Source organism: Leuciscus leuciscus, assembly GCF_965113295.1.
Source record: "Leuciscus leuciscus genome assembly, chromosome: 1".
NCBI lineage: Eukaryota > Metazoa > Chordata > Actinopteri > Cypriniformes > Leuciscidae > Leuciscus > Leuciscus leuciscus.
The window spans coordinates 2565722-2593421 of NC_138725.1; the positions used below are offsets into that span (position 1 = coordinate 2565722).

General features: G+C 37.0%; 2 protein-coding genes and 1 long non-coding RNA gene across 4 annotated transcripts in view; 1 reads left to right on the forward strand and 2 right to left on the reverse strand.

Moving 5' to 3' along the window:
• Window positions 1-27700, reverse strand: part of LOC309478494 (uncharacterized protein) — a gene marked incomplete at its 3' end in the record, with an annotated part of 405172 nt that overhangs the window by 133672 nt on the left and 243800 nt on the right. The gene's annotated exons all lie outside the window — the stretch shown is intronic.
• LOC309480596 lies at window positions 5833-8844 on the reverse strand. The gene is made up of 3 exons (XR_014199692.1): window positions 8728-8844; window positions 8081-8323; window positions 5833-6100 (listed from the first exon to the last, which is right to left on the reverse strand). It is a non-coding gene; the product is annotated as an uncharacterized lncRNA (long non-coding RNA).
• Window positions 10286-12160, forward strand: LOC309512942 (extracellular superoxide dismutase [Cu-Zn]-like). Of its 2 annotated transcripts, none has more exons than XM_082188697.1 (2): window positions 10286-10441; window positions 11382-12160. In XM_082188697.1, exon 2 carries the CDS (start codon window positions 11397-11399, stop codon window positions 12048-12050), a length of 654 nt encoding a protein of 217 aa, XP_082044823.1. In that variant the 5' UTR covers window positions 10286-10441; window positions 11382-11396; the 3' UTR covers window positions 12051-12160. The 2 variants fall into 2 exon arrangements, with proteins under 2 accessions (XP_082044823.1, XP_082044824.1); XM_082188698.1 differs by having other exon boundaries at window positions 10320-10446.

Here is a 27700-nt window from a genome sequence, read left to right on the forward strand (position 1 = left end):
ATTCTATAAAGCACTCTGAGATGGGTCTTTTTTTATTGAATTTCTGCAGCAAAAGACCTATACCTCAAATGCAGTTTAGTGTGATAGTGCAGACCAAGTGAAACAGCGCTGCGTTACCTCACAAGTTTAATTCGCCAAATAAACTGACTTGTTAACCCTTTTCCACCAAGGCAGTGCTGGTGCTGGTTCACGGCTAGAGCCTAGTTTCAAATGGGTTCTTTGTTTTTCGACACCCAGAGCACCAGCTCTGATCCAGGAAAAGTGGTGGGTGTGGATCTGGTTGCTGTCTGGGTTCTTGTATGGTTTTCCGTTGCAAACTAATCTGGTTGTGCTATTTTACCTAATGCAACTTCCATTCTCAAAGTTCCCTGCAACAAAGCTTTGACCTTTTATCAAAAATACTACATTCTAAACACCCCTCACTCTCTGATCACACCTCCTCACTATCTGTCCACTCTCCTTACACTCTGACCACACCCATCACACTCTCTGACCACACCCCACACTATCTGACCACTCCCCTCACACTCTGACCACACCATCACACTCTGACCACTCCCCTCAACTCATTAACCCTCTGGGGACCAAGCTGTTTTTGTGGCCCTTGAGATGTTCTGACATGCTCTGACATTTGTGCTTTTTTCAGTTATTTATAAACATGTTAATGGCTAAGGTGTAAATTCACTCTATATAGCACAAACAGGCCTACCATAATATGCGAGCAACATGTATGTAGATGTTTGTATTTTTAAGAGAATAATGTTTATGCGTGGTTATTTAAAAAAATAAAAATGAAAGTTGCTGAAATAAGACCACAAAACTCATACAAAATATGTGCCCACAAGACTTTTGACTAATGGATGTTGTCCCTTTCAGTTCTAGCTTCAAAATTATGTGAAAATAGTCTTGCTTTATCGTTCACAAAAAAAAATACATTGATTTAAATGGTGTAAAACAGGTTTTGCTTGGAAAGCCAATATGCGAGGGGGAGGAGTAGTTTACACCTTAGTCCCACCCACTCTGCATAATGACTCTGCATAATTAGCCATTCATTCAGGTGTGACACTGACTGAGCCACAATGCAAAGACAAAATATATATTTTGAAGAAGACTTATATTGACCATTTAAGATTTTGCTTACATCTATCTTGTAAATATGTTTTGCTATTTTATTAAAAAGGTTACAATTACAACAATAATTACAATTTCAGCAATATTTCTGCAAAAAAGTACTCTTTCTTTGTAAAAAAAAAAAAAAAAAGATTATAGGCCTACATTTTATCATATGTATTCATTAGTTTGAATATAGCCAACATTGGAACATCTTAGTCTATGACTTTATTTTTGACAAAATAGTATTTTATATATATTCAGAAAAGCTTATTTGATGTGACAGTATATTCTACAGTAAAAACTGTACCCAAATCTAGTCAACAAAATGTTGTCTTTCATACTTCGCCTGACTGTAACGCAGTAACTGTAACTGTAAAAGCAGTTTATTCTTTCACACACAGACGCGCGATTCATATTTAGGCTAAACACTCTTTACAAATAGACGCGCGATTCATATTATAGAAACGCGATTCATCTTTTTGTTTACATAAGCCTACAACGTTATTCCATAACGTTATTCCACATTAACACTTGAGAAAGGATAACTTAGCCTACCTCACTCCTCAGTGGGATCTGCTCCTCATATCAGCACGGAAAATTTTCTCCATAAGGTAGGCTATATTATGCCTCTTTGTTTACAGCTGATGTGGGGGCGTTTCACAGACTGAAATGGTTCTCAGAATTTGCGTTTGAATAGCACGCGCTCTCCGGGGAGTGGTCACATTACTTTTGAATGGCTCGTAATGAGCTCGACTGGAGTCGCTCTCTTTTTATACAGATTACAGAAGCTGATAATATTTGTTTTTTATATAAATTACTTCATTTAAAAGCTGCGATCTCAAGCTTTATGCCCGTGGGTCTGTTTGCCTGTTTGACTGAATTTTCGCGGAGTTATAGATAATTTTCGAACGCGTTTCAAATGGGAGTTTACTGACAGAGAGAAGGCAGAAATAGCATCATGTTAGTTTTTCTTTATTTGTCAAAAAGCAAAACACTTTATTTGTATTGTGAGTATACAGAAAAAAAATAGAAACTGAACAGGATCGATTGATGTATTACACGAAAATGAAAGATCAAAATTAACAGAGCATTTTGTGTTTATTTTTCATTGCTAAAAAAAAAAACGAGCAAAACGCGCGGGCGCGTTTTTGGTCCCCAGAGGGTTAAGTAGCACCAAAACATTGCTGGTCTAGAAGTAAGAACCGCTTGCGTCAGGGACTGGGGGCTGGGTTACCGTGACCAACAAGATGAACAGAAACTTGTGATCACCATTTTTCAAATAGCAGCTAATCAAGCTAATAGCAGCTTGATTGTAATCTCCGTCTATGCAAGTTACGGCGAGCTGCACGAACACGTTGGATTCGCCGTGTTTGGATGCCGATGTAGGTTTGCAAAGCCATGAGCATCAATACTGTAGTAACGCAACGACCTCCATTGTTGATGGAAGGCTTGTTCGAGATGCATCGGAGCGGCACGGACCGATCGGAGCTGCGGGAGTGTTTGGAGAGCATACGACTCCTTGTGCTTTTGGATCGCTTTCGCAGTGCTTTGATGTCATGAGCCGATCGGTCTGCGAGAAGCCGAACCATCTCGAACAAGCCTGGTGTGTTTGTGTTTGGTGCTGCCACGCTAGCGTTGCTGGGCAACATGAGATGTATACAGTGACCTTGTGGAAAGTCAAACCGGATCTTAGAGAGCTCGTCAGACGAACCAACTCCGGACTGGCAATACTGTAGCTCTGGCTCTGAACTGGCACCTGGTTCATGCTGGTGGAAAAGGGATATGTGTGAGTATTAATTCAGCACTTGCGGGTAGATCGGTAGAATGAAATGTCCTTATTCCTTTATATCCGCGGGACTCGCATGTGGCTCTGATATCTGTCTCTCATTGGCAATCGCGACCTGCTTCATACCACAGTCATGTTAAAAACATCAATGTACTCACTCACCCATAAACATTATTAGATCCTTCGGCATGACCACAAGTTCCATAATTCCGCTTATGCGTCATCAACCTACACCTTTGTTATTGTAAGAGGTTAGCAAGCCTGGTTAGTACCTGGATGGGAGACCTCCTGAGAAAACCAGGTTGCTGCTGGAAGAGGTGTTAGTGAGGCCAGCAGGGGGTGCTCACCCGTGGTCTATGTGGGACCTAACGCTCCAGTGTAGTGATCGGGACACTATACTGTCAAAGAGCACCATCCTTCCAATGAGACGTTAAACCGAGGTCCTGACTCTCTGTGGTCATTAAAAATCCCAGGATGTCCTTCGAAAAAGAGTAGGGGTGTAACCCCGGCATCCTGGCCAAATTTGCCCCTTGGCCTCTGTCCATCATGGCCTCCTAATCATCCCCATACACTGATTGGCTTCATCACTGTCTCCTCTCCACCATTAAGCTGGTGTGTGGTGGGCGTTCTGGCCCAATATGGCTGCCGTCGAATCATCCAAGTGGATGCTGCACATTGGTGGTGGTTGAGGATATTCCCCCTTCCATGTAAAGCGCTTTGATTACCCAGAAAAGCGCTATATAAATGTAACGAATTATTATTATTATTATTCTTAAAATGTAGATGCAGAATATAACGCTTTAAAATATGGACACAATTTAAGTTCATCTACAGTGTTTAGAGAAAACAGACAGAAAAAAAGTTTTACAATATGGTTACCATTTAAAATGTTCCTCTTATTGAATTTTTGTTAGCCTATTTGTTGTTGCATGTGTTGTAGTTCCATTTGTAATATGTTGTAGAGTTCATTAAGATATCTGAAATTCAAATTTCATAAAATTTCATGTCAACACAACATGTTCTAGTTGTTTTGAACTTTACACATGCATTGAGTGAACTGATGAGTATTACTCATCATAGCCTATCTATGTGCTTTTGGGTCTGTTAAATATGCTGTGGAATATGTTTGTGTGATGTGTTAATAAATCATGTGTTTTTAAGATCCAGGATCATTTTTGATAAATTAGGGATGGGTCACATTACCTGAAAAGAAATTTGTCTGGAGTGCATGATCTCAAAATGTTTATTGGTATATACCTTGCAAATAACACATATCAACTGTATTCAAAATGAAATATTAAAGTTGAACCTTAAAGTTAACAAAAGTAATAAAAAGAAAGAAACATCTAGGTACTGTATCTAAATGACAAGTGTCCCACCTTACCTGCATTCAATCTACTAAAAGGGGATTTTAACATCGATGCCATAGAAGAATCATTCCCTCAGAAATTTTTACTTCTGCCTTCAAAGACAAGTACAGTTTTTTACAATCGCTATGACAATTTTTTCAATACTTTTAACAAATTTCCTAAACTCTTAACGCACCAACACACCTACAACACACTAAGCTCCAACACTAATTTTCTAAATACAATAATACACTATGCCTACAAAACACTGCAAACATGTCTCAAAATCAAATAACATAGCCGTCCAACAGGAAGATTTAGTCAATCATAGCACAATGTCATAAAAACACTAACATCAGATGGAATTACAGAAACTGCATTATTGTATACGTGTCAGGTCTGCCCTTATACAACAGACAGTATATTGTATTGATCATAGATTGTGTTTTGCACTGCAGTTTCTTTTGAAGCCTCTCTACATTTTTGTTTTGTTGGGTTTACTGTAGGTCTTTTGCTGCAGAAATTCAATAAAAAAAGACCCATCTCAGAGTGCTTTATAGAATGTACGGTTACAGTATACCATATGGTCATGCGATTGAAAGAACCTCAACACCTGAGTGTGTTTCCTAGATGGGAATCAGCTGTGATTTATATTATTGCATAATTCAATCAGCTGTTTCTCAGTAACAATAGGATAAAATACAGGGGATATATTTGTGTTTCAATTCACAATATAAACAGCTGTTTACCTTGACTTTAGCCTGTAAGGTTAGGTTTAGAACATGGTGTTATCTGTTCTGACATACAGTGTTAAAGCATTGGTAAATTTGCCAGTACAAATCCATTGTTTTGGTCTTGTTTGAGCTTGTGTGAATTGTATGCATTTTGTGTTAAAGCAACACGAAATGTGTTAATAGTATAGCTTACACAGACGGATGTAGTGCTAACTAACCGTGTTAAGAGTTTTGGAAAATTGTATTGAAAAATCTGTCATAGCAATTGTAAAAAAAACCTGCAAATAACAGTCCAATTGCATGTGTACACTGTAAAACTTTTCACTGTAAATTTACAGTAAAATACTGGCAGCTGGGTTGCCAGCCACATACTGTATTTTTACAGAACTAGTACTGTAAACAGCATTTACAGTATTGTACTGTAAAATGTTGTACTGTAAATTTACAGTAAAATACTGGCAGCTGGGTTGCCAGCCACATACTGTATTTTTACAGCACTAGTACAGTAAACAGCATTTACAGTACTCCACTGTAATTACCAAATACAGTATATACCACATAATTTTACAATATTAAACTTGTCTACAGCAATAAATTGTATAGTAGTCACACTATGAAAAAGAAAACAACATTTTCTGGGTTTTAAAACATTTATTTTGGTTAAAAGCAAAGATCAGAAAATTGCCTTCTGTGAACATGTTGGCTGAATTTTTTTTAAACATAAAATGCAATTTTAACACTTAACAACAAACAGGTAACACTTAGCACTTAATTAAAGGGATAATTCACCCAAAAATTTTAATTAGCTCATGATTTACTCACCCTCAAGTCATCCTAGGTCTATATGACATTCTTCTTTCAGACGAATACAATCGGAGTTATATTAAAAAATGTCCTGGCTCTTCCAAGCTTTATAATGGCAGTGAATTGCTGTTTCTGTTTTGAAGTCCATAAAAGTGCAAACGAAATCCCATTCAAAGTCTTCAAGTTTTCGCAGAAGTGAGGAAACATGTAGGCTTACAGTGTTCTTTTTTTGCACAACTTGGCCAGTTTTCTTTGAAGTTACTTGTCCTTTCTTTGTTTTTGATCCACGTTCAGGATTGATGTCAGGAAATCGTCTAAAAGGCAGAAAAGAAAGGGAAAAAAAACAATGAAATATTATGGACTGAGTTTATATATTTTGACAAAGAGAGACAGCACAAAAGATGTGTAAATAAAAACCAGATATCGGTTTTAACGACTAAACTGTTTGGATAAAACTGAACAACATGAAAAAAAAAATGCAATGTTGGATGTTGTGATCAATAACTGATATTTTTTCTGCCCTGGTTAAAATACATCAACTCAATGTGTCTGATTACATGTGCACTGTCAACTAACTAAACTTTTGGAAGTGGGGTTGCCAGATTTAAAGTTTTATTCTACAACTTTTAATATCATCCCCTCATCAGGTCCTATCAGAGTATCAGTGGAAAGGCAGCCATAGACTCTGTTTATATAGAGCACACATTGCCAGAATCCAGCCCAAACCTTTGTGACAGAAATAATTTAACTTTAATTGCAAGCCTTGCAATGTTTATTGCATACATGACTACATGATAATGTTAAACATGACATTTACCAGACTAAAATGCATGGTTGCACCCTAAAATGAAAATTCTGTCATTATTGCTCATCCTTAACACTTTCGTTCATCTTTGAAACACAAATTAAGATATTTTTGATGAAATCTGGGAGGTTTCTGTCCCTCCATTGACATCAATGTCATTGCAACTGTCAAAGCCCAGAAAGGTGGTAAAAACATTGGTAAATAGTACATATAACGACAGTGGTTCAACCTTAATATTATGAAGTGACGAGAATACTTTTTGTGTGCAAAATAACCCCAAAATAACGACATTGTTGAATAATCTCTTCTTTTACATGTCATTCTCCTACACTGTTTTGTGAGGATGAGTGGGCCGGAGTGTATTAAAGGATAACTCTTGCCAAAATGCAACCTAGGGTTCTTTTTGTTAATCTACCCGAGGCAAACCTTCGTTTAAAAGCATAATTAGGATGGAAACGCCACTTTTAAGTTTGACCGTATTTTCGTTTTCGGTCAAATTGCCTTTTGAATGGGAGTGCTTGTGGCACGACTATGATAGCATTAAAAATCGCTATTTTTTAAAACACTAAGAAGGCTCAACACAACATGAAACTGTGCTCTCAGTATCACCAGGGGCTCTACACATGAACTCCAGCATGGAGAACATTGTTTGTGTACACAGAGTTTACTAAAAAGAAAGATTTTGAACAACTCACGGAAACTGTGTCCGCCTGCATTTTGACGGTCAAAAATAGTCGATCTAATAACTTTATTCTAGAGCTGCTGTAAAGCCTAAACAATCTATGTTTCTGTAATTTCCTATTATCACTGTAAAGCTGCTTTGAAACAATCTATATTGTTAAAAGCGCTATATAAATGAAGGTGACTTGACACTGTTTACACTACGTCAACAGCGTAGGAGAATGACGTGATAGAGTAGAGATTGTTGAATAATGTCGTTATTTGGGTTTTTTTGTGCACAAAAGGTATTCTCATCGCTTCATAATATTAAGGTTGCACCACTGTAGTTACATGGATTATTTAAACAATGTTTTTACCAGCTTTCTGGGCCTTGAAAGTTACAAAGATGTTTCTGTAGATGGCTGGTTCAGAAACCTCTCAGATTTCATCAAAAATATCTTAATTTGTGTTCTGAAGATGAACGAAGGTCTTACAGGTTTGGAACGACATGAGGGTGAGTAATTAATGACAGAATTTTCACTAATCCTTCAACTGAAAACAACTTGCACTGACATATCTGAAATATGTGACTGTCACTGTTTTGTCTCAAGATGCACACCAGTAATGTTTTTTTTTTTTTATTAGACATTTTTATAAAAGCTGCTTAAATACCCTAATTTTATTAAGGCCTAGACCTGTCTTAAGCTAAGCCCAGTATGGAAACCAGGGCCATATTGTTCATACCAGTAGTCAACATAATAAATACTGTCAAGACAAGTCACAATTCAGTCTAATATTTATATGAATGGCAAATATGCTAATGACTAACCTCTGAACAAACTCAAGGTGCTGCCTCTTCCTGGTACTGCCTCTTCCTGGTGCTGCCTCTTCCTGGTACTGCCTCTTCCTGGTACTGCCTCTTCCTGGTGCTGCCTCTTCCTGGTACTGCAAGCTGAAGTTATAGGAGGAGGCAAACAGCGCTGCCAGGCCAGTGATGAAGAGGCTGTGATCCTTTCACACACACCTTGACCTTCCAAACGTAATGTCCAGCACTGGTTGCTTAGAGATTGACCTGTAATTGAAAAAATAATAATAAAATGAATTAATAAATAATATTAATAATTAAAATAACTATTGTGGGTTCCACTGTGGTTCGATGTAGTTGTCTATCTATTCATAGTTCTATAAATTAAAATTTTCACCTAAAAATTAAAATTGATTAGGGTTAGAACACTAAAACGCACTGCCATATTATTTTGCTTGTTTTAAGCATAAACTCACAAAATTTTGACATATTCTTTCAGAAAACAAGACAATTTTTACTTGTCTATTAAATGCTTCTTCATGTAAGAATTTTATATATCTGGACTGGAAACAAGAAAAAAACACTAATTAAGAAAAACATATTTTGCAGTGGGGTGAGTAAATGATGGCTTTTCATTTTAGGTTTCATCTACCCCTTTAATGTTTACATACCAGGAAATAAGGCATGGACTCTCTGGCAAGTGTAGATTGCTGGACATCAGCGTTGCAAATTCCTGAAACAATTTTTAAAAAGGACAGAACAGCCATGATCAACAGAACCAAAACATAAAAAATATTACAGATTAATGAGATTTGTTGAATAATCTCTAGTTATCTGCTTGAAGGATAACACCGTCTAACTTCTCTTTGAATTGTTAGTTGTAGGACCATGGCATGGCAATCAGGAATACTACATTTGAAAACAGCTTTAGGAACATGGATTTTCTTGTGCTAGCAAAATTATGACAACGATTCAAAAGCACGATCACAGAACTGACAGCATTTGATGGCATTTTTTTTTTTTTTACCACATAGACTATAACTGTAACACTACTTAAAAGTACTTACATTAGCACTGGACCGTCATCAGATTACAAAGCCTGAAACGAAATATATATATATATATATATATCAAAAGCAGGTCATGCAAATAACATGGTAACTTATATGTTGTCTATTATGTGAAATATCGAAGTTAACGTTAACGTTAACGTTACTTGGTAAACAGGTGGAACAGAGTGAATTGTTTGCGCGGCCGCGGTAGAAAACCGCGTTCGCAAATTCAAACCAAATAAGCATTCGTGAAATCAACGTATGTTAGAAATGCGAACGCAAAAAAAAAAAAATATATATATATTGGCTTACCGTATCACTCAGTTGAACAATTTTCCATCTTCTCAAACTCTAAATCCCACTAATCGTCACAGGCGCAGGTTATTCAGATGACAAATTCTTCCATCCGTCTTCATGTAACGTTAATGTCTCCCATTTTCTGCTGCGTCACAGGCAACTAATGTTTGAAACACGAACCGAAGCTCACAAAAGCTTAAAAATTGCTCACAGATTCGCAGACACTGTTTATCTTGATAACAGGAATGATTATTCTGTTCAGTTGAATCCCGCTGACAAATCAAGTTTGCCTGTAGTAGCTACTGTCTGCTCGCGTCACATTTGAACTGAATTGAGCGCGAAAGAAATCAATCCCACAATGCAGTGCTTTTACAGTATGATACTGTATTACGAATTTATCCGTTTGAAAACAGAAATGTGCTGTATATTTACAGCTGTTCTGTAAAAGATACAGCCGAATACTGTATTATGGAAATACAGTACAATTCTGTAGGAAATTCGCTGTAAATTTACAGTAAAGTTTTACAGTGTAATATAGGCTTGTCAGGCTTGGTACATCAGAGTCTGTAGAAATGGTTTCTTGAAAAGGAAGAACTGTCAGCTATTCACTTATGTTTGATGAATATCTGCTATAAGAAGTGGTGTCAAGCATGAACGTCAAGTGGAATTGTACACTAAGAATGAATGAGTCACAAATGAGCCACCAAATGAAGAGAAAAGGAATCTATAGCAGTACTTCTTTTAATAAACACAAAACACTGGAGAACACATTGTGCAATGCAAGACAAAGAACTGAATAAACTGAGTGCTATATATCAACAGGCAAACAAAGGGAGCTAAATGAAACACAGGTGAACTTAATTAGTGACTAACAGACTATCATGGTTAACTTGTAGCTCAACATGAGTTCCTATAAGAGCAGCCAAAAGGAACATTCTCTCAACCCCAGGTCAGGACTGCACATGGATTAAGCGTTGTAGTATTTTTGTGACTGCAATATTCAGGCTCCACACGGATTGAGGACAACTTTTCAGCTGTACGGTAGTGCACCTGTGCTGTTTTAGGCTTGTTTTTTCATTCCATTTTCTCCATCAACTGACTTGATTTAGTACAACTAAAAAAAAGTTTAGTTTAAGCAAAAGTATGGATATTGTCTTTTATTTTACCTGTGAAAAATATCAGAATCAAGAAATCTTATCTTTATATTTAATATTGAATAACATGTAGGCTACAACAGATCAAATTAAGTGTACTTTAAAGCACAACAAAAAGATTTTTAAAACTTAATGTACTTTAAAGTAAAACTCTTAGTTTGGCATTACTTTTTTTTTTTTTTTTTTTAAGTGTACATGTACTTAATGTCACTCCTGCCAGCAGAAGCCCTATCATGGCCACCAGAGGGCACTTCTCCCTAGACCTTTTCCATTTCCATAAACCTTTGCCTGGACTCATTTTAGTGTGATTACATCCACCTGTATGTCATTGGTTTGTATCATAGGCACTTTGGCTGGCAGGTGTGACGCTTATGAAAGTGTACGTGTGTACACTTAAGTGGCTTTTTATAATTCATCAGTGTTATTATCTGCAAGTGGACCTACAGGTTTTTTATTATTATTATTATTATTGTACTTTCAAGATACTACAGGTACACATCCAATGCCAATAAGCACATTTTTTATTTGATTATTTTCACAAGGGTACATGGCAATTCAAATTATAGAGTTTTCTAGACAGCAACATGGTGTCGGCCCACATCTGGTACACATGGATTACACGCGGCCCAGATGTGGGCCGGATCTGGTTGCTGTCTGGGTTCTTGTATGGTTTTCCGTTGCAAACTAATCTGGTTGTGCTATTTTACCTAATGCAACTTCCATTCTCAAAGTTCCCTGCAACAAAGCTTTGACCTTTTATCAAAAAATATTACATTCTTAAACCAAATGGCATGATTTCACTGAATCCACTCTTCATTGTAGGCTTTAAAGATCAACATGGAGAAAATCATCCTAATATTCCCTCTGATATTGCTGGTGCTGCATATACAAGGAGGAGAGTTCCACAAGGAGGAGTGTTTGCCTGCCGAAGCTCCACAGCCGGAAGTCGTGGAGTTTGACAACACAATCTATGCCACTTGTGAAGTAACTCCCGGCTCCAATTTGCCACGTAACCAGCCAAAGATCTTTGGGCAAATCCTCTTCAAGCAGGTCTTCCCCAATGGAGATTTAGAAGTGAAAATCAACCTCCGTGGTTTGCCTGCCATCGATCGTCAAGAGCGTGCCATGCACATCCATCAGTATGGAGACCTCAGTCAAGGCTGCATCACTGTTGGTCCTCATTATAATCCAAACGGCGTTGACCACCCTCATCATCCTGGAGACCTGGGCAACTTTGCTTCCGAGAAAGGAGTTATAAGGCAGTTCCTGACGCTTCCAGACGCCAAGCTCTTTGGGCCTTATTCCATTCTGGGACGTGCGGTGGCGGTTCATGAGAAGGAGGATGATCTGGGAATGGGTTCAGATGAGGAGAGTAAACTCAGTGGGAATGCTGGAGAGAGAATTGCTCTCGGTGTGATTGGTATTACTACTCCAAGTCTGTGGCAGAAGACTGAAGTGCCCCCCAAGAAAATATGTGGAGGAAGGCACTGAGAGTCAAAGATGAGGGAGTCGGATATGGTGGGAGGGCAGATTCAAATAGGATAATCATGATTTTCCTTGTGTATTCTTTATATGTGTCCTACATTAAAGAATATTTCATAACCTGAACATTCCCATGTTTTTTTTCTTGGTCTTTTCAGAGGCTTTTTGGCCATAGCTTCCAATAGTAAATGCACTCTTAAAAATAAATGTAGGGTGAATGCAGGCAAAGTGGGCCGTTTAGTTTGATTTACTGTGCTCAATGGGTTAACACTTTAAGAGCATGACAATGGTCTTACACTATTTCTTTAAATGATACAATGGTTTTGGTTGATGCAATATGACACTGGAGGATGTGGCTACACCTCAAGGGAGGACACCCTTATTGTTGAAGGTAGACATAACCTCGCTAAATGTTAACAAATCGGTATATTATTCTGATAGTTTACTACTGTTAACAGGGAATCAAAATGTAAGGTTTTTAAAGCTACAATATGTAAGATTTAATTTTTTTTTCTTTTAAATAAAATAACCAAAAATCACTTGCAGTGTGATATATTTCCTGCAGTTGTGTACTTCCAGTATCCCAAAAGTTCCCAAAGATTTTTAAAGGGATAGTTCACTTTGAAATAAATTTTTGATATGTTTTAGCTTACCTCAAGGGCATCCAAGATGTAGGTGTCTTTGTTTCTGCAGTAGTTTCAATTTTGATATTTTTAGGTCAAACCGTTCTTGTCTGTCAGTCATATAATGCAGGTCTGTGGTTACTGTCTCAAAACACAAGCACAGAGTCCAAATTAAAACAATTCCCCATCGTCCAAATGAAACAATTCCCCATCATAAGTACACATTGATGGCCTAAGACACGAAACGAGTGGTTTGTGTGAGAAAACAAATAGTATTTATATCGTTTTTAGCTCTTGAAAACAGCACACCGTCCAAATGATCTGACGGCGCGGGCGGGTATAGATGTATACTTAGATGTCGCCTTATCTCATTTGAGTTAAAGTCACATGGTCAGGACAAGGATATAATAAGATTGCAACTGTTGCTTTGTCTCTCTTCTCTGGGTCCCTTTCTTGGGGCTCTCTCTCTCTCTCTCTCTCTCTCTATACACACACTCTTTCTCTCTCTCTCTCTCTCTCAATTCAATTCAATTCAATTCAATTCAATTCAATAAAGCTTTATTGGCATGACAAAAATACATTTGCCAAAGCATGAAAACGACATATAAAATGATTTTGAACATTTAGTACAGAAAATAATAATAATTCAATTAAATAAAAATAATAAATAAAAATAGTAAAACAGTTTATGAACATTTCAAAATTCTGTGAACAACTTAGAATTCAGTGTGTAAGTGTTTGTGTGTTTGTTTTGTGTACGAGCATGTGTGTGTGTGAGCGCATCACTGATTGGTTGTCAACTCTCTCTTTTTGTGACAGGCATCGATGTATCTTGCCGCTAGTGTGATACAATCTCTTTTTTCACCTAATAGGTGTTGAAATTGTGTTTTGTTGTTCAATTTTAGGAAGTTTGGGCAAAGTATTTCAAATTGAGTGTAGAAAGTCCCTCTAATGTCCTCATAGTTGGGACAGCTGGTGAGAAAGGGTTGCTCTGTCTCCACCTCTCCCTGGTCACAGTACGGTATCTCACACACACACACACACACACACACACACACACACACACATACACACACACACACACACACACACACACACACACACACACACACACACACACACACACACACACACACACACACACACACACACACACACACACACACACACACACACACACACACACACACACACACACACACACACACACACAGCTTTGTCTGTATCTGCCCGTCTCCACAGTCAGGCTGTGGTTGCTCAGTCTGTACCTCGTCATTCTTCTTCTGAGTGTGCAGTCCTTCACTGCACTCAGGTATTCTGCGGTTGTGTAGTCTCTGTTTAGGGCCAAATAACATTCTAGTTTACTCTGTTTTTCACTCCTGCTTCCTGCTCCGCTACTGTTCGGACGCTCTTGCTTACTGCTCCGCGCTTTGCTATTTCGCTTTTACATTTTATCTCCTATTTTTATTTCCTTTTATCACCTAATTTTAACTTCAGCAAATCAGCACAGTGCTCATAAGACAAAGTTTGGATTACTACAAAAACTGAGAATTCTTTTACCCGATCAGCTTACATACCGGGAAAGGAAAACACAACTGCCTACAAGGATAAGAGAGAAAATGCCTCTTCTGGAATCTACTTGCTGCACTAACTGCCACAGACTTTTACAAAGGATTGCAGTTCTTGAATCAAAGTTACTTACGGGACCACCAAACCAGACGGAGCACACAACAGAGCTTCGTCATGGACAGCCTCAGCATATAGCCGGTGAGTCCCATGAAACTAGTGCTCCTCGACAGGTAGAGAAACAAGCCGATCGACTTACTAATCGATGGCACAAACAGGGAGCGAGACCCAAAGGCACTCGAGACATCAGATTGTCACGAGCATCACATATTGCCGCAGTAGCATCCTCTACCCCAGACACAGCTCTGACAAGGATTGCAAACACTGGTCTCCTACCTCCGCCTATACATCTTGAGAATAGATTTGAAGTACTAATGAATGTAAATGAGGAATCCCCAAATGTGATGAATGTGATCGAACACAGACTGAATGGGCCAGTACCTTCAATATAAAAAGAGTGAACTACATTGACAATTTCAATCTTTTCTGGAGTCAGAGACAACTGTTTCATTGGGATGGCCATCACCCAAACAAACTTGGTTCAATAGTGTTAACCCTCTGAGGTCTGAGCTGTTTTCTGGGCCCTGGAGGTGTTCTGACATGCTCTGACATTTATGGTTATTTCTGTTATTTGTGACATTTTCATGGCTAAAGTCTAATTACACTGTATTCAGCACAAACTCTGCTACAATAATATATCAGCAGCATGTATGTAAAAGTTTGCAGTTTTGAGATAATGACATTTATGCGTGGTTTGTGAAAATACAAAAAAAAATTCTCACTGAAATAAGGCCATGAAACCCATACTGATTATTTCTTCACAAGACTTTTGAAAATTGTATGACATAGCCTAGAATATTTGCTCCAAAACTATGTGAAAATCACCCTGACTGCTCATTCAGAGAAGACAATATATTGATTTAAAATTTTTACGACGTGTTTTGTGTGAATAAGCCTTATGCGAGAGCTCATTAATATGTAAGCTTTTCTCAAGTACTCACCTGAGAAAGACAAAGACACTCCCTAACGGCCCTATTAGGAGCGATCAGGCCCCTATCATTCTGAGCAACCTTGCACAAAGAATGAGGAGATTTAAAAAAGAATGGTTTTTAGATTGTTTGATTTATTTACAACACAACATAATCCAAAGATTACCAATGATCCAAAGACAGAGACCTTTGTGCCATTCCTAAAAACATTATACCTTTCATTTCCAAGGTGTTTGATTTTCACTTTACCATGTTCATGTAGAGACTCATGTGAATGTTGAAGTCAGCAGGAGTGGCATCTGGGCCCTGAAAAAAAAAAGTGAACATACTGATATCAAGAGAAAGGCTTGCACGATTTTGGGAATACATTTTAGATTTTTCTGGTTAAAATTGCTTTTTAAAATTCACAGAATACACACACACACACACACAAATGTTTCCAACAATAATAATGAACACCAGGTTTGTTGTGCCTTGTAGGCATAGGCTATGCGCAGTGCTGTATAAAATAATAATAACAATAACCATAGCAGCCTATAAATCTTCCTAAATATTTCAGTAACATCTAAGCTAGAGAAAAATATATTGATTATCATGTTACTTCAAATGTTTCCATTCGTTATGATGATATGAAATGAGATAATAGTAAAAAAAAAATGAAGCCGTTTGGTGCGTTTTGCTTTTCGAATGTATCAAATATGATACATTCAAACGCGATCGCGCTCAAATATAAAACATTATGGTTACCATATACATATCTACATTTGAGCAGATATCCACAAACACAGTAACAGTACCCACGGGTCTAAATATTATAATATTCACCATATATCTAGCAACAGTTCAACTGCAATGTGAAATGTATGCAACAATATCAAACTAATATGTAAGAATTTCTTACCTGTATCTTTCTTGTCTTCAAATCGCGTTCTTCTTCTTCTGAGGTAATTCCAATGTAAGCTCACGGCGCTCGACGAAAAGCAGAGACTTGTGAAGTGTTTTGGTGTTTTGTTTCTGAGGTAATGAGCGATCGCGTTCCACGTGGAGATTTGCATGTGAATCTCTTTTGCGCGAGTGGGCGTGTTCAAATTAAAAGTAATTAGGAAGCGTTTGAGAAGCTGGACATCTTGTTGGTTTTATACAAATTACTTAAACAGAGAATATTTGTTTTCAGTTTGAATCCGATCATTTAAAAGTACACACTTAAATGTTTATAAAGGTATATGGCTCATAAATGTGTGACAAGTATTCGCTGAGTTTTGTTTCAGTTTATAGACGTGCTCAAGAAAAAAAAGTTCACCGCGGCGGAGAGGCAGAACGCACACCCTGTTTATTTTCTTTATTTTACAAAAGCACAATGTTTTGATTTGATTGTAAGTGGACACATACAAAAGTAGAAATATCACAGATTCTTTTTTTATATTTCTTTTTTCTGTATGACCATAAATGACGGAGTAATTTAAGTTTATAGTGCTACAATGTGGAGAAAATCCAGCAAAACGCGCCGGCGCGTTTGTCGACCTCAGAGGGTTAAAGGACAATGTCTACTTCTCCCTCAATCATCCTTCTGCAGTGTGTGCCAATCCACTCAATCTGAACGGCACACACACACCTGGACACAGTATGAATGACCATGGGACTTCACTTCAGCAGCAAAATGGACATGTTGACATATCACACAAGGACAATGATAACACCACTCCGCCACAACAACCTCTGCTCACGGACACAATCTCAGCTGAGCCCTGCCCACAGAGCTCACCACAGACAGACATATCAGACCTGCTCCAAGATTCAGCACCCAAGGACGACTTCCTGGAAAACAGCCAGGGAAGCCAGGACAGCATATTACAGCCTCCTATAACACCAGAGCAACAGCCCCTTTCACCAGACACGCTATCCCTCTCTCCAGCATCGCCACTTCTGTGCTTCTCACAGAAAATGGAAGAACTGGTGTATGCTGGAACCAGACTATCCCACTCTTTTGCTGCAAGCCCCCAGATACCAACCAAAAAAAGATAGGCACCATTACCACCAAAGCCTGAGCCAAATAATGAGAAAGAACCAAATTGCTTACCACAGCTATGCAGACGACACACAGCTCTACTCAGAGGTGGGCACAAATACATCAAAAACTATTTTGTTACAAACTACAAATACTGGCTCATGAAATGTAACAAAATAAAATACAAAATACTGATGTGAAAAATGTATTTAAATAAAATACAAGTAATTAGTATTTTAAAAATACAAAAATACTCCAACAATAATCTTAAAGATAGGGTAGGTAAGAATTGTGTTTGTTTTGTTTGTTTAAACTGTCTTTATATACCAATACATAATTAAAATGTAAGTTCTCTGAAAAAGAGAGTATAAAATTTGAGTGACTGTAGACCTTTTAATTGGCAATAAACACAGCTCATTATTTCCATCCGGGACGAAACAATTGATTGGTTTGGGCGACTGTCACTTTCTCTCGCAACCAATGGCTACCACCCCTGTTGCTACAAGATCTGCCCATATGCACGCACCCGTTTGATTTGAGGAGTGCAGAGGCGCGGATCTACGAAGAGTAAAATTATGGCAGAGAAAGAGCATTCAAAATTCAAAACGACCTCCTCTGCTTCGCCCTCGACCCCGGACCTGTCCTCGAACCGACGATGCGGTACTTGTCTCTGGAGTGTAACGTTAGTCCTCATCAGAGTCAACAATGTTTTCATCATGGAAACTCTTACATGCAAAACACCGTATATGTTATGAATCTTACATGAAATTCACCTTCATCACAGTGTAACTGATGGTAATGGAAAAACATGTATTAATGCAACCTGTTTTTAGCTTTGCCTTATAAATATAGCTCGTTACCTATAAATATAGCTTGTTACCGAATCAAACTAAATATATTTTAAACTTTACCAGTATCAATATGCTAGCTTGATAGTGAGTACTAAAAGAAATCTTATTTGTTTATATTCATAGTGATAAAGTTAGGTATTTTATTACATGTGATTCTGACATGATGTCACTGTATGTACTGCGCTCCTTCCTCTCCACTCGTCTCAGGTAATAAATGCGTCTTCCAGCTGAGCCTGAGCGTTTGGCGTCGCGCGTTCATGTGTTTTGCGGGCGTGGCTTTGGAAGGAGCTCAGAAGGGAGGGGGTGGAGTGAATGGAAATAATGAGCTGTGTTTATTGCAGATTAAAAGGTCTACAGTCACTCGAATTTTATACTCTCTTTTTCAGAGCACTTACATTTTAATTATGTATTGGTATATAAAGACAGTTTAAACAAACAAAACAAACAAAATTCTTACCTACCCTACCTTTAAGTCTTCTTTCTGGTCTTCTGGTCATTTTTTTGAGAGAGATGCTAATGGTCTCGTCCGTTTCAATGATCTATGCTAAGCTAAGCTATGCTAAAAGCGGTACCGCCAGACCCGGAGATCGGCTGAATGGATTCGAAAATGGTAAAACTCAACTGTTTAACTCTGGGGGAGTTGTAAAATGAGCCTATTTCCAAAAAAAGTGGAGTATCCCTTTAAGACGAGCAGTGCCACTTCTTCTCCTGTGTTCAAAACTCATTCACTTCTTGGAGGGAGCCCGGTCTACAGGGTGTCACGTGATTTTCGTGCATCTAACCTGGCCATTGCCATTGCCAACATCAGACTGAAAATATGGCAAAATCATTTACTATGGTGATAAGCATTATGGTGATTTTTCTTAAGTATTTAAGTATTTGAAATACTCTAAATACACTCCCTCAAAATATTTTGTTACAAACTGAAAAATACAAATTACAAAATACACTAAAGTAATTAAATACGTATTTAAAATACATTTAATTGAAATACTGCCCATGTCTGGCTCTACTTAGCCCTATCGCCTAACGATTACAGCCCCATTGACTCCCTGTGCCAATGCATTGATGAAGTCAACAGTTGGATGTGTCAAAACTTTCTTCAGTTAAACAAAGACAAAACTGAAGTCATTGCGTTTGGAAACAAAGATGAAGTTCTCAAGGTGAACGCATACCTTCACTCTAGGGGTCAAACAACTAAAAATCAAGTCTGGAATCTTGGTGTGTCACTAGAGTCAGACCTTAGTTTCAGTAGTCATGTCAAAGCAATAACTAAATCAGCATATTATCATCTGAAAAATAGTGCACGAATTAGATGCTTTGTTTCCAGACAAGACTTAGAGAAACTTGTGCATGCTTTCATCACCAGCAGGGTGGATTATTGTAATGGACTCCTCACTGGCCTTCCCAAAAAGACCATAAGACAGTTGCAGCTCATACAGAACGCTGAGCAGAACCAGAAAATATGAACACATCACACCAGTCCTCAAGTCTTTACACTGGCTCCCAGTTAGATTTAGGATTGATTTTAAAGTATTATTACTGGTATATAAATCATTCAATGGCCTAGGACCTCAATACATTGCAGATATGCTCACTGAATATAAACCCAACAGATCACTCAGATCACTAGGATCATATCAGCTAGAAATACCAAGGGTTCACTCAAAGCATGGCGAGTCTGCTTTTAGCTATTATGCCAGCCGCAGCTGGAACCAGCTTCCAGAGGAGATCAGATGTGCTCCTACAGTAGTCACTTTCAAATCCAGACTCAAAACACTTCTGTTTAGCTGTGCATTTACTGAATGAGCACTGTGCCAATGTTCGTCCGACTGTTTGTACTGTACTGTATTTTATTTTTAATTTTTCTAAACTGTTTTAATTATTATTATTTCTTTTTATTATTTTAATTTCTTCTATGTAAAGCACTTTGAATTGCCATTGTGTATGAAATGTGCTATATAAATAAACTTGCCTTGCCTAGATAAGACCCTATTCCTCAGCTGGGATCGTGCAGAGCCCTTTGAAGCACTTCAGAGCCCTTTGACACTGCATTGATTTGGACTTCAACAATTTGGTGACCGCTGAAGTCCATTGTGTGGAGAAAAATCCTGAAATGTTTTCCTCAAAAAACGTAATTTATTTTCCACTGAAGAAAGAAAGACATGAACATCTTGGATGGCATTGGGGTGAGTAAATTATCAGGATATTTTCATTTTGATGTGAACTAATCCTTTAAGTAATGGGGGAATGTAGTGTTAGTGTATTAGTCAGGAGATGGCGCTGTAGTCCACATGTTGTCACCTATAAAAGGTGTAGAGTAAGAGTTGAAGTGTGTTGTACATGGTGACCATTATGTAACATCTGGCACTGTTGGATTGCTTTAGGATTTTAATAAATCTATAAGAATTGAGAATTTTCTTGGCCTCATGCTTACCAGGATTTAAACATTACAGCATCAGCAATTGCTGGTATACTGGAAATCTCTGAACACATCTAGTGTGTGTAATCAGAAATGTCCTATAACTGATCATCTCTGTGCATCTCGAGTGTATGGACGTGTACGGGGTTTTCACACACCTTAAGTTTCACTGAGATGTCCAATTAAAACCGTATTGGGGACAAATGTGGGCAAAATAATTTTTATTTATTTTAAAAAAAGACTTTCCTTAATCTGAGCGGTACAAGACTTGGCTACTTTTCCAAAGTTTGCCACCTGAACACACACAAGAAATATTGACTCGATTCTACAATGTTAAGTGGGTGAAAAAAAAAAAAAAACTCCTTAATCTCGCCTCTGTGGACAGAAATGGGCACCCATAGGAATGAATGGGAAAAACTGTAATTCAGAGCATTTTTATTTTTTTGTCAAAAAAATTAAAAAATAAAAATCACTAGCTCAATCACAATGCATATTATACATACACACACATGAAGGGGTGATTCTGTACAACATTCTCAACACTCACACTCACACAGACAAACTCCATTCAAACTCGCGCAGTTTTCTCAAGCCCTAACCCAGCCCTGGCCCGTGGTGTTCAAGCCCTAACTCGGCCCCAGCCCGACAACGTCTGCAATTTATCAGCCCGAAACCGACCCGACCCGAGACCAACATCAATAAAAATTCTGCTTGGATGTAAATCACCTTTTGTGAAACATCTCGTGTCTTTTAGGAGACAGGCGTTTATGATTCTGAAGAATGGCGAGGATGAACCTGGTTTTTAAATTTAAAATAGAAGGCTTTGATTATGCTGTCTTCACACCATCTGATACAACGATGAAATGTTTTGGTTGTTCGAAAATCGGACATCTTAGTCGTAATTGCCCTGATAAAATGAGCACGAACACAGAGCAGATTGATGCAGGTAAAGAGGGGGGCGCTGTTGATGAATCTAGCGCGTCCGAAACTAGTGCAGCTGTGGTGAATCCCGCGAATACACCGATCGAGAAGCTCGAGTGAACAGCGCGGAGGCGCGGGCGTCATGATTTTTAATGACCACAGAGAGTCAGGACCTCGGTTTAACGTCTCATCCGAAGTATGAAGTACATTATCTTCTGTGCTTGTAGAACAAGACAGAGAACTTGTAAAGGAAGATCTGAGATCGAATGACTGTGGATTGGACATGGAAGTTGAACCTTCAAAACACCAATTAAAAGAAGAAAGAGTCAAAACGATAAAGTCAGTAAACAAATCTAAATAAAAGACGCTGCTGAAGATGAAATCATAGCTTCTGACGATGATGATTCTGACTGTGTTCAGAGTTTTCTGCTTGTTCTCAAAATGAAGCAGGCCTAAATGTTTTGTACAAAGCTGGAGACATTAGTGTTTTTCTTCAGGAAATGAAAGGGTTAAAAGGCGTGCAAATTGAGGATTATTTTCCTAATAGTGCACAATTTGTGAAGGACACCAGATATTTGATAAAAGAAGGGGCTTTCGCAGATCTGGAAGTGTACCGTTTATGGAAATTTGTAAACAAGTAAAAAAAAAAAAAAAAAAAAATCCTAGAGATGATAAGAATGCCATGGTTTAAATCCCTAAGTTTTTTTTTTTTTTTTTTTTTTACCATATGCATAATCTCTGTCTTTTCCCATCTGAGTTTCTTGTTGAACCTAAATAAAACTATGAGTCAGAACTCTCAATTTAAATGCAGCTAGAGATGTTCGTAAAAGGATGATGTTGTATGAATATATAAATATATAAATCAGAAGTCTGTTGATGTCATGTACTTAGAAGAAACGCATAGTGATCAAAGAAATGAGGTGGACTGGAAAAGAGAGTGGGAAGGTCAACTTTTTCTTAGTCACAAAATCCTCTGTAAGTGGAAGTGTTGCAATTTTATTTTCTAAAAATATGACTCCAGTATCGTATGAATCTGTTGAAATTGAAAAAGGTCGTTTTTTAAAAGTTATTGTTAAATAAAAAAAATAAAAAAAAAGTTTTTTTTTTAAATATCTATGCTCCTAATAGTGGAGTGGAAAGAGTTTTGTTCTTAAATTTAGTCAACACTACTTTGAAAAGCCTATACAGATGATTTCTTAGTTTTAGGGGCAGATTTTAACTGTACCGAGAATGATAAAGTAGATCAAAATCATTTAATGTTGCATCTCAAAGAGTTATTAAGCAACTCGTTCAAACTTTTGATCTCTGTGATATATGGAGAATAATGCATAAAAAAATAAGGCAATACACATGGGTTCATTGTAAAGATAATTCATTGCCTTTGGCACGTCTTGATCGGTTTTACAGCTTTAAGCACCAGTTCAATATTTTTAAATCTTGTCAAATTAATCCTGTAGGATTTTCAGATCACAGTGTGGTTCTTTGTTCTGTATTAGTAAGTTGTGTGAAGTCAAGCAGTGCCTATTGGCATTTTAATACATCTTTGCTTGATGACAAACATTTTAAAGATTCTTTTACTTTTTTTTCTAGGAAGTTTTTAAACAACAAAAGTATTTATATACAGTAGCTCTCTACAACAGTGGTGGGATTGCGGGAAAATACAAATCAAAAACTTCTGCCAGCAATACACTCTTAATGTTACAAAAGAAATAACTCGATCATTGAATACGTTAGAGACTGAGATAGTTGATTTGTACAGTTTGTCTGCATCTACAGGCAAAAAAGAACACATTGAAGCTCTGACATCGAAGAAAACTTTATTGGCAAACCTGTTGGACATTAAGGCACAGGGAGCGCTGGTTCGCTCATGTTTCCAGAATATCACACAAATGGATGCACCTTCCACATTTATCTTCAGTATGGAGAAAAAAAATTGTCAAAGCAGAATAATTCATTCCTTGGTCTCTGATACAGGACAGGAATTAACTAAATCTTCTGAGTTAAGATAAGTTGCTGTACAGTTTTATAAAACATTATATACAGCTGATCTGATAAATGAGAAGATGACTATTAGTAGTTTTTTTGAAGGTCTGCCAAAACTCGATGAAGAGAGAAATCAAAGTTTGCAACAACCTCTGAGAGAACAAGAACTTTATACAGCAATGATGGGCATGGAGAATGGGAAATCTCCCAGGATTGATGGGTTACCCATTGAATTCTATAAAACTTTCTGGCCCGTTTTAAGAGAAGATATCTTTGTTTTCTGAAGAGTGAGTGATGAAAGCCTTATTAATGGGTTTCTTCCCCTTAGTTGCAGAAGGACAGTGTGAAGGATTTTAATTAATTAACTAACATTTGTTTTTCTTGCAGGAATGACATTCATATGCTTTTAAATGTGTCCAAAGTATTTGGGGAAAACTTGTGACTTTGAGTGTGAGTGTGTGTGTGTGTGTGTGTGTGTGTGTGTGTGTGTGTGTGTGTGTGTGTGTGTGTGTGTGTGTGTGTGTGTGTGTGTGTGTGTGTGTGTATAAATAATAATCAATAGTCAGAGTTTGCTTATGACAGTGACAGAGGATAAAGGTTGGGGCTTTTGAACCAATCATATTGAAGGTGACATGTTAGTCGATTCTATAAAAACTGTTGTATCCGTGTTTTCTGGTGGGATTCTCAATGGAATTTGTCCGAGATCCTCCGGCCTTTGCTTCTTGGGAGAGATTCCCTGAGAACTGCTCGGGAAGATCTCCTGGCCGTGATTAAAGCATTTAAAGGACATTTGCTTGAGTCTGTTTGTCGATTTATTCCTGCGCAGGAAGCTAGTTTAGGAAGGAAGCTAGTTTAAGGAAGCAAGTTAGTTACAGTAAAACTCAGCCAGTTGTCGACTGAAGACGCAAGAGCTAGAGTATAAATGTATTGGTGTCGATTTGGGGACGCCTCAGGTAATAAGATCAATTGGGTGTCGATTTGGAGACGCCCCAGATAGTTAGGTTTAGGGAAAAATCTACCACAGCAGTTATCACTTTATTGCCCAAAAAACATAAAAAACCTGGAGGCCTGTTTCTCTGCTGTGCTCAGAGTGTAAAATCCTGTCTAAAACATTAGCTACAAGATTGAGTAAAATAATAGGGAAGGTGATACACTACGATCAAACATATTGTGTACCAAATAGATCGAATTTTGATAATATAGCTGTTTGGTATAAATATTGGCCTTATTTCTCTAGACCAAGAGAAGGCATTTGATCGGGTTGAACACCTTTATTTGTGGCATACTTTAGAAGCCTTTGGTTTTAATTCACGTTTTATTGATATGATTAAAACAATGTATTGAGAAATTGAGAGTGTGATTAAAATGAATGGTAGTTTATGTGCTCCCTTTGGTGTACAGAGAGGGGTTCGACAAGGATGTGCCATGTCTGGGCTATTATATGTGCTGGCTATAGAACCACTGTTGTCCATGTTACGAAACAAGTTAAAGGGTTTAACATTGCCACAGTGTAATAATGCTTTCCATTTATCTGCATATGCTGATGATATTATTGCTTTTATAAATTATAGTGGTGATGTTGAAACGTTGCAAATAATTGTTAATGATTTTAAGGATATTTCATCAGCAAATTGGGGAAAAAGTGATGCTTTATTGATTGGAAAATGGGAAGGAGGAAATCCCATTCTACCAGGAGGCTTATTATGGAAAAAAGATGGGTTAAAATATCGGTAACACTTTAGAATACTGTATCTTACTTACTGCATAACTAATAAGGAATTATTGAGGAACTAATAGATAATTATTTATTAACACTTAAGTCACTACTGTTAACTACTAAGGAAGATGTGTTAACTAATTAGTATGTAATAGAATTGTATGATTGTGTTAAGTTTCAGTTAGTTAATCAATAACTAATGAATTATGTCTTAACTCTTGAAGAACTATTATTAATTATCTATTAATTCATGTGCAAGAAAAATAACTAAGAAGTAACTACTAATGAACAGTCATACACAGTGGTTACTACAATAAACCGTTTTATTTTAGCAGTGGAGTGGTGGATGAAGTACACAAATCAAGTACTTGAGTAAAAGTACAGATAACCCAATAAAATATTACTCCAGTAAAATGATAAACTATTGGCCTATTCATTTTCAAAATTACCTTAGTAAATGTACAAAGGTAATTACTTGAAAAGTAAAAAGCACTGATCAATGTTTTTTTATTTTATTTTCTAGCCAGTTTTAGTCATTCTTCAGCACTAATAAGAAAGACAAGTGCAGACATTTACTAGGCTATATATTGATCTGCAAATAAGCAAACTTTTTTATTTAATTAGCAAAATGTAATATATGTCAAAATGTCATAATGTATGATAACTTATCTATTTTACAAAGGTTTAGATAATACCGTTAATAATGTGTTTTTTTACAGTAAGTTTGATTTGAGTCAGAAGTATGTGGTAATTCTGTATTAATTACTAATGAGTTCCCTATATTCTCACTTTAGAATACTGTTCCAGGTTCCAAGTAATTCCTGAAGAATTATCTAATAATTATTTGTTAATTACCAATTAATTTCCTTATATGTTCACTTTAGAATACTGTTTCAGGTTATAAGTAGCCTAATTCCTGGATTACTAATGAGTTCCCTATATTCTCACTTTAGAATACTGTTCCAGGTTCCAAGTAATTCCTGAAGAATTATCTAATAATTATTTGTTAATTACCAATTAATTTCCTTATATGTTCACTTTAGAATACTGTTTCAGGTTACAAGTAGCCTAATTCCTGGATTACTAATGAGTTCCCTATATTCTCACTTTAGAATACTGTTCCAGGTTCCAAGTAATTCCTGAAAAATTATCTAATAATTATTTGTTAATTACCAATTAATTTCCTTATATGTTCACTTTAGAATACTGTTTCAGGTTACAAGTAGCCTAATTCCTGGATAATTATTTATTAATTACTAATGAGTTCCCTATATTCTCACTTTAGAATACTGTTCCAGGTTCTAAGTAATTCCTGCAGAATTATTTGATAATTATTTATGAATTACAAGTAAGTTCCCTATATTTTCAATTTCCCTCAGTCATTGCCTCAAACATGAATTTACTCAATGGCATTCTATGCTGAGGAAAACAGACACACACAATACTGTATATAAAATATAAAAACTAATCTGAGGTTAGTTTTGTATGACTGTTCATTAGTAGTTACTTCTTAGTTATTTTTCTTGAACCTTAATTAGTAGATAATTAGTAGTAGTTCTTCAAGAGTTATGACATAATTTATTAGTTATTGATTAACTAACTGTTACTTAACACAATCATAAAAAATATATTACATACTGATTAGTTAACACATCTTCCTTAGTAGTTAACAGTAGTGAAGAAGTAGTTAATGAATAATTACCTATTAGTTCTTCAATAATTACTTATTAGTTATGCAGTAAGTAAGATACAGTATTCTAAAGTGTTACCAAAATATCTTGGTGTTTTCTTAGGCAATGAAGCTTTCATGCAGAAGAACTGGGAAGGAATGGCAGATAAAGTAACTGGACGTTTGAAAAAATGGAAATGGTTGCTTCCTCAGTTGTCTTTTAACCCTCTGGAGTCTGAGCTGTTTTCTGGGCCCTGGAGGTGTTCTGACATGCTCTTACATTTGTGCTTATTTCAGTTATTTATAAACATGTTAATGGCAAAGGTGTAAATTCACTCTATATAGCACAAACAGGGCTACCAACATATCTGATCAACATGCATGTATATGTTTGAATTTTTAAGAGAATAATGTTTATGCGTGGTTATTGGAAAAATTAAAATGAAAGTTGCAGAAATAAGACCACAAAACACATACTAAATATGTGTCAATAAGACTTTTGACTAATGAATTTTGTAGCTTCGAGTTCTGGCTTCAAAATGATGTGAAAATCATCCTGCCTTATCGTTCTCGTAAAACAGTACATTGATTTGAACTTTCTAAAACAGTCTTTTTGTCAGAAGAGGTTTATGCATGGGAGGGGTATAGGCCCATCAATATTAATGGCCCAATGGCCATCAATATTAATGAGATTCAGACCAGGGGTGTGACATACACTCTTCCAGTGGCTTATGGGCCATCAAGTGCCTGAACAAAGAAGAGGAGATTCAAAGGTTTTGTTTTTCAATCTGTTTTATTGTAATTCCTCTATGTGGAGGAACTAAATGTTCTAAATTTGCTCTAAGCAAATCAA

What these genes read in the sequence shown, in the direction of transcription:
- LOC309512942 (XM_082188697.1), top strand. Translation starts at nt 11,397, where the DNA reads ATGGAGAAAATCATCCTAATATTCCCTCTGATATTGCTGGTGCTGCAT.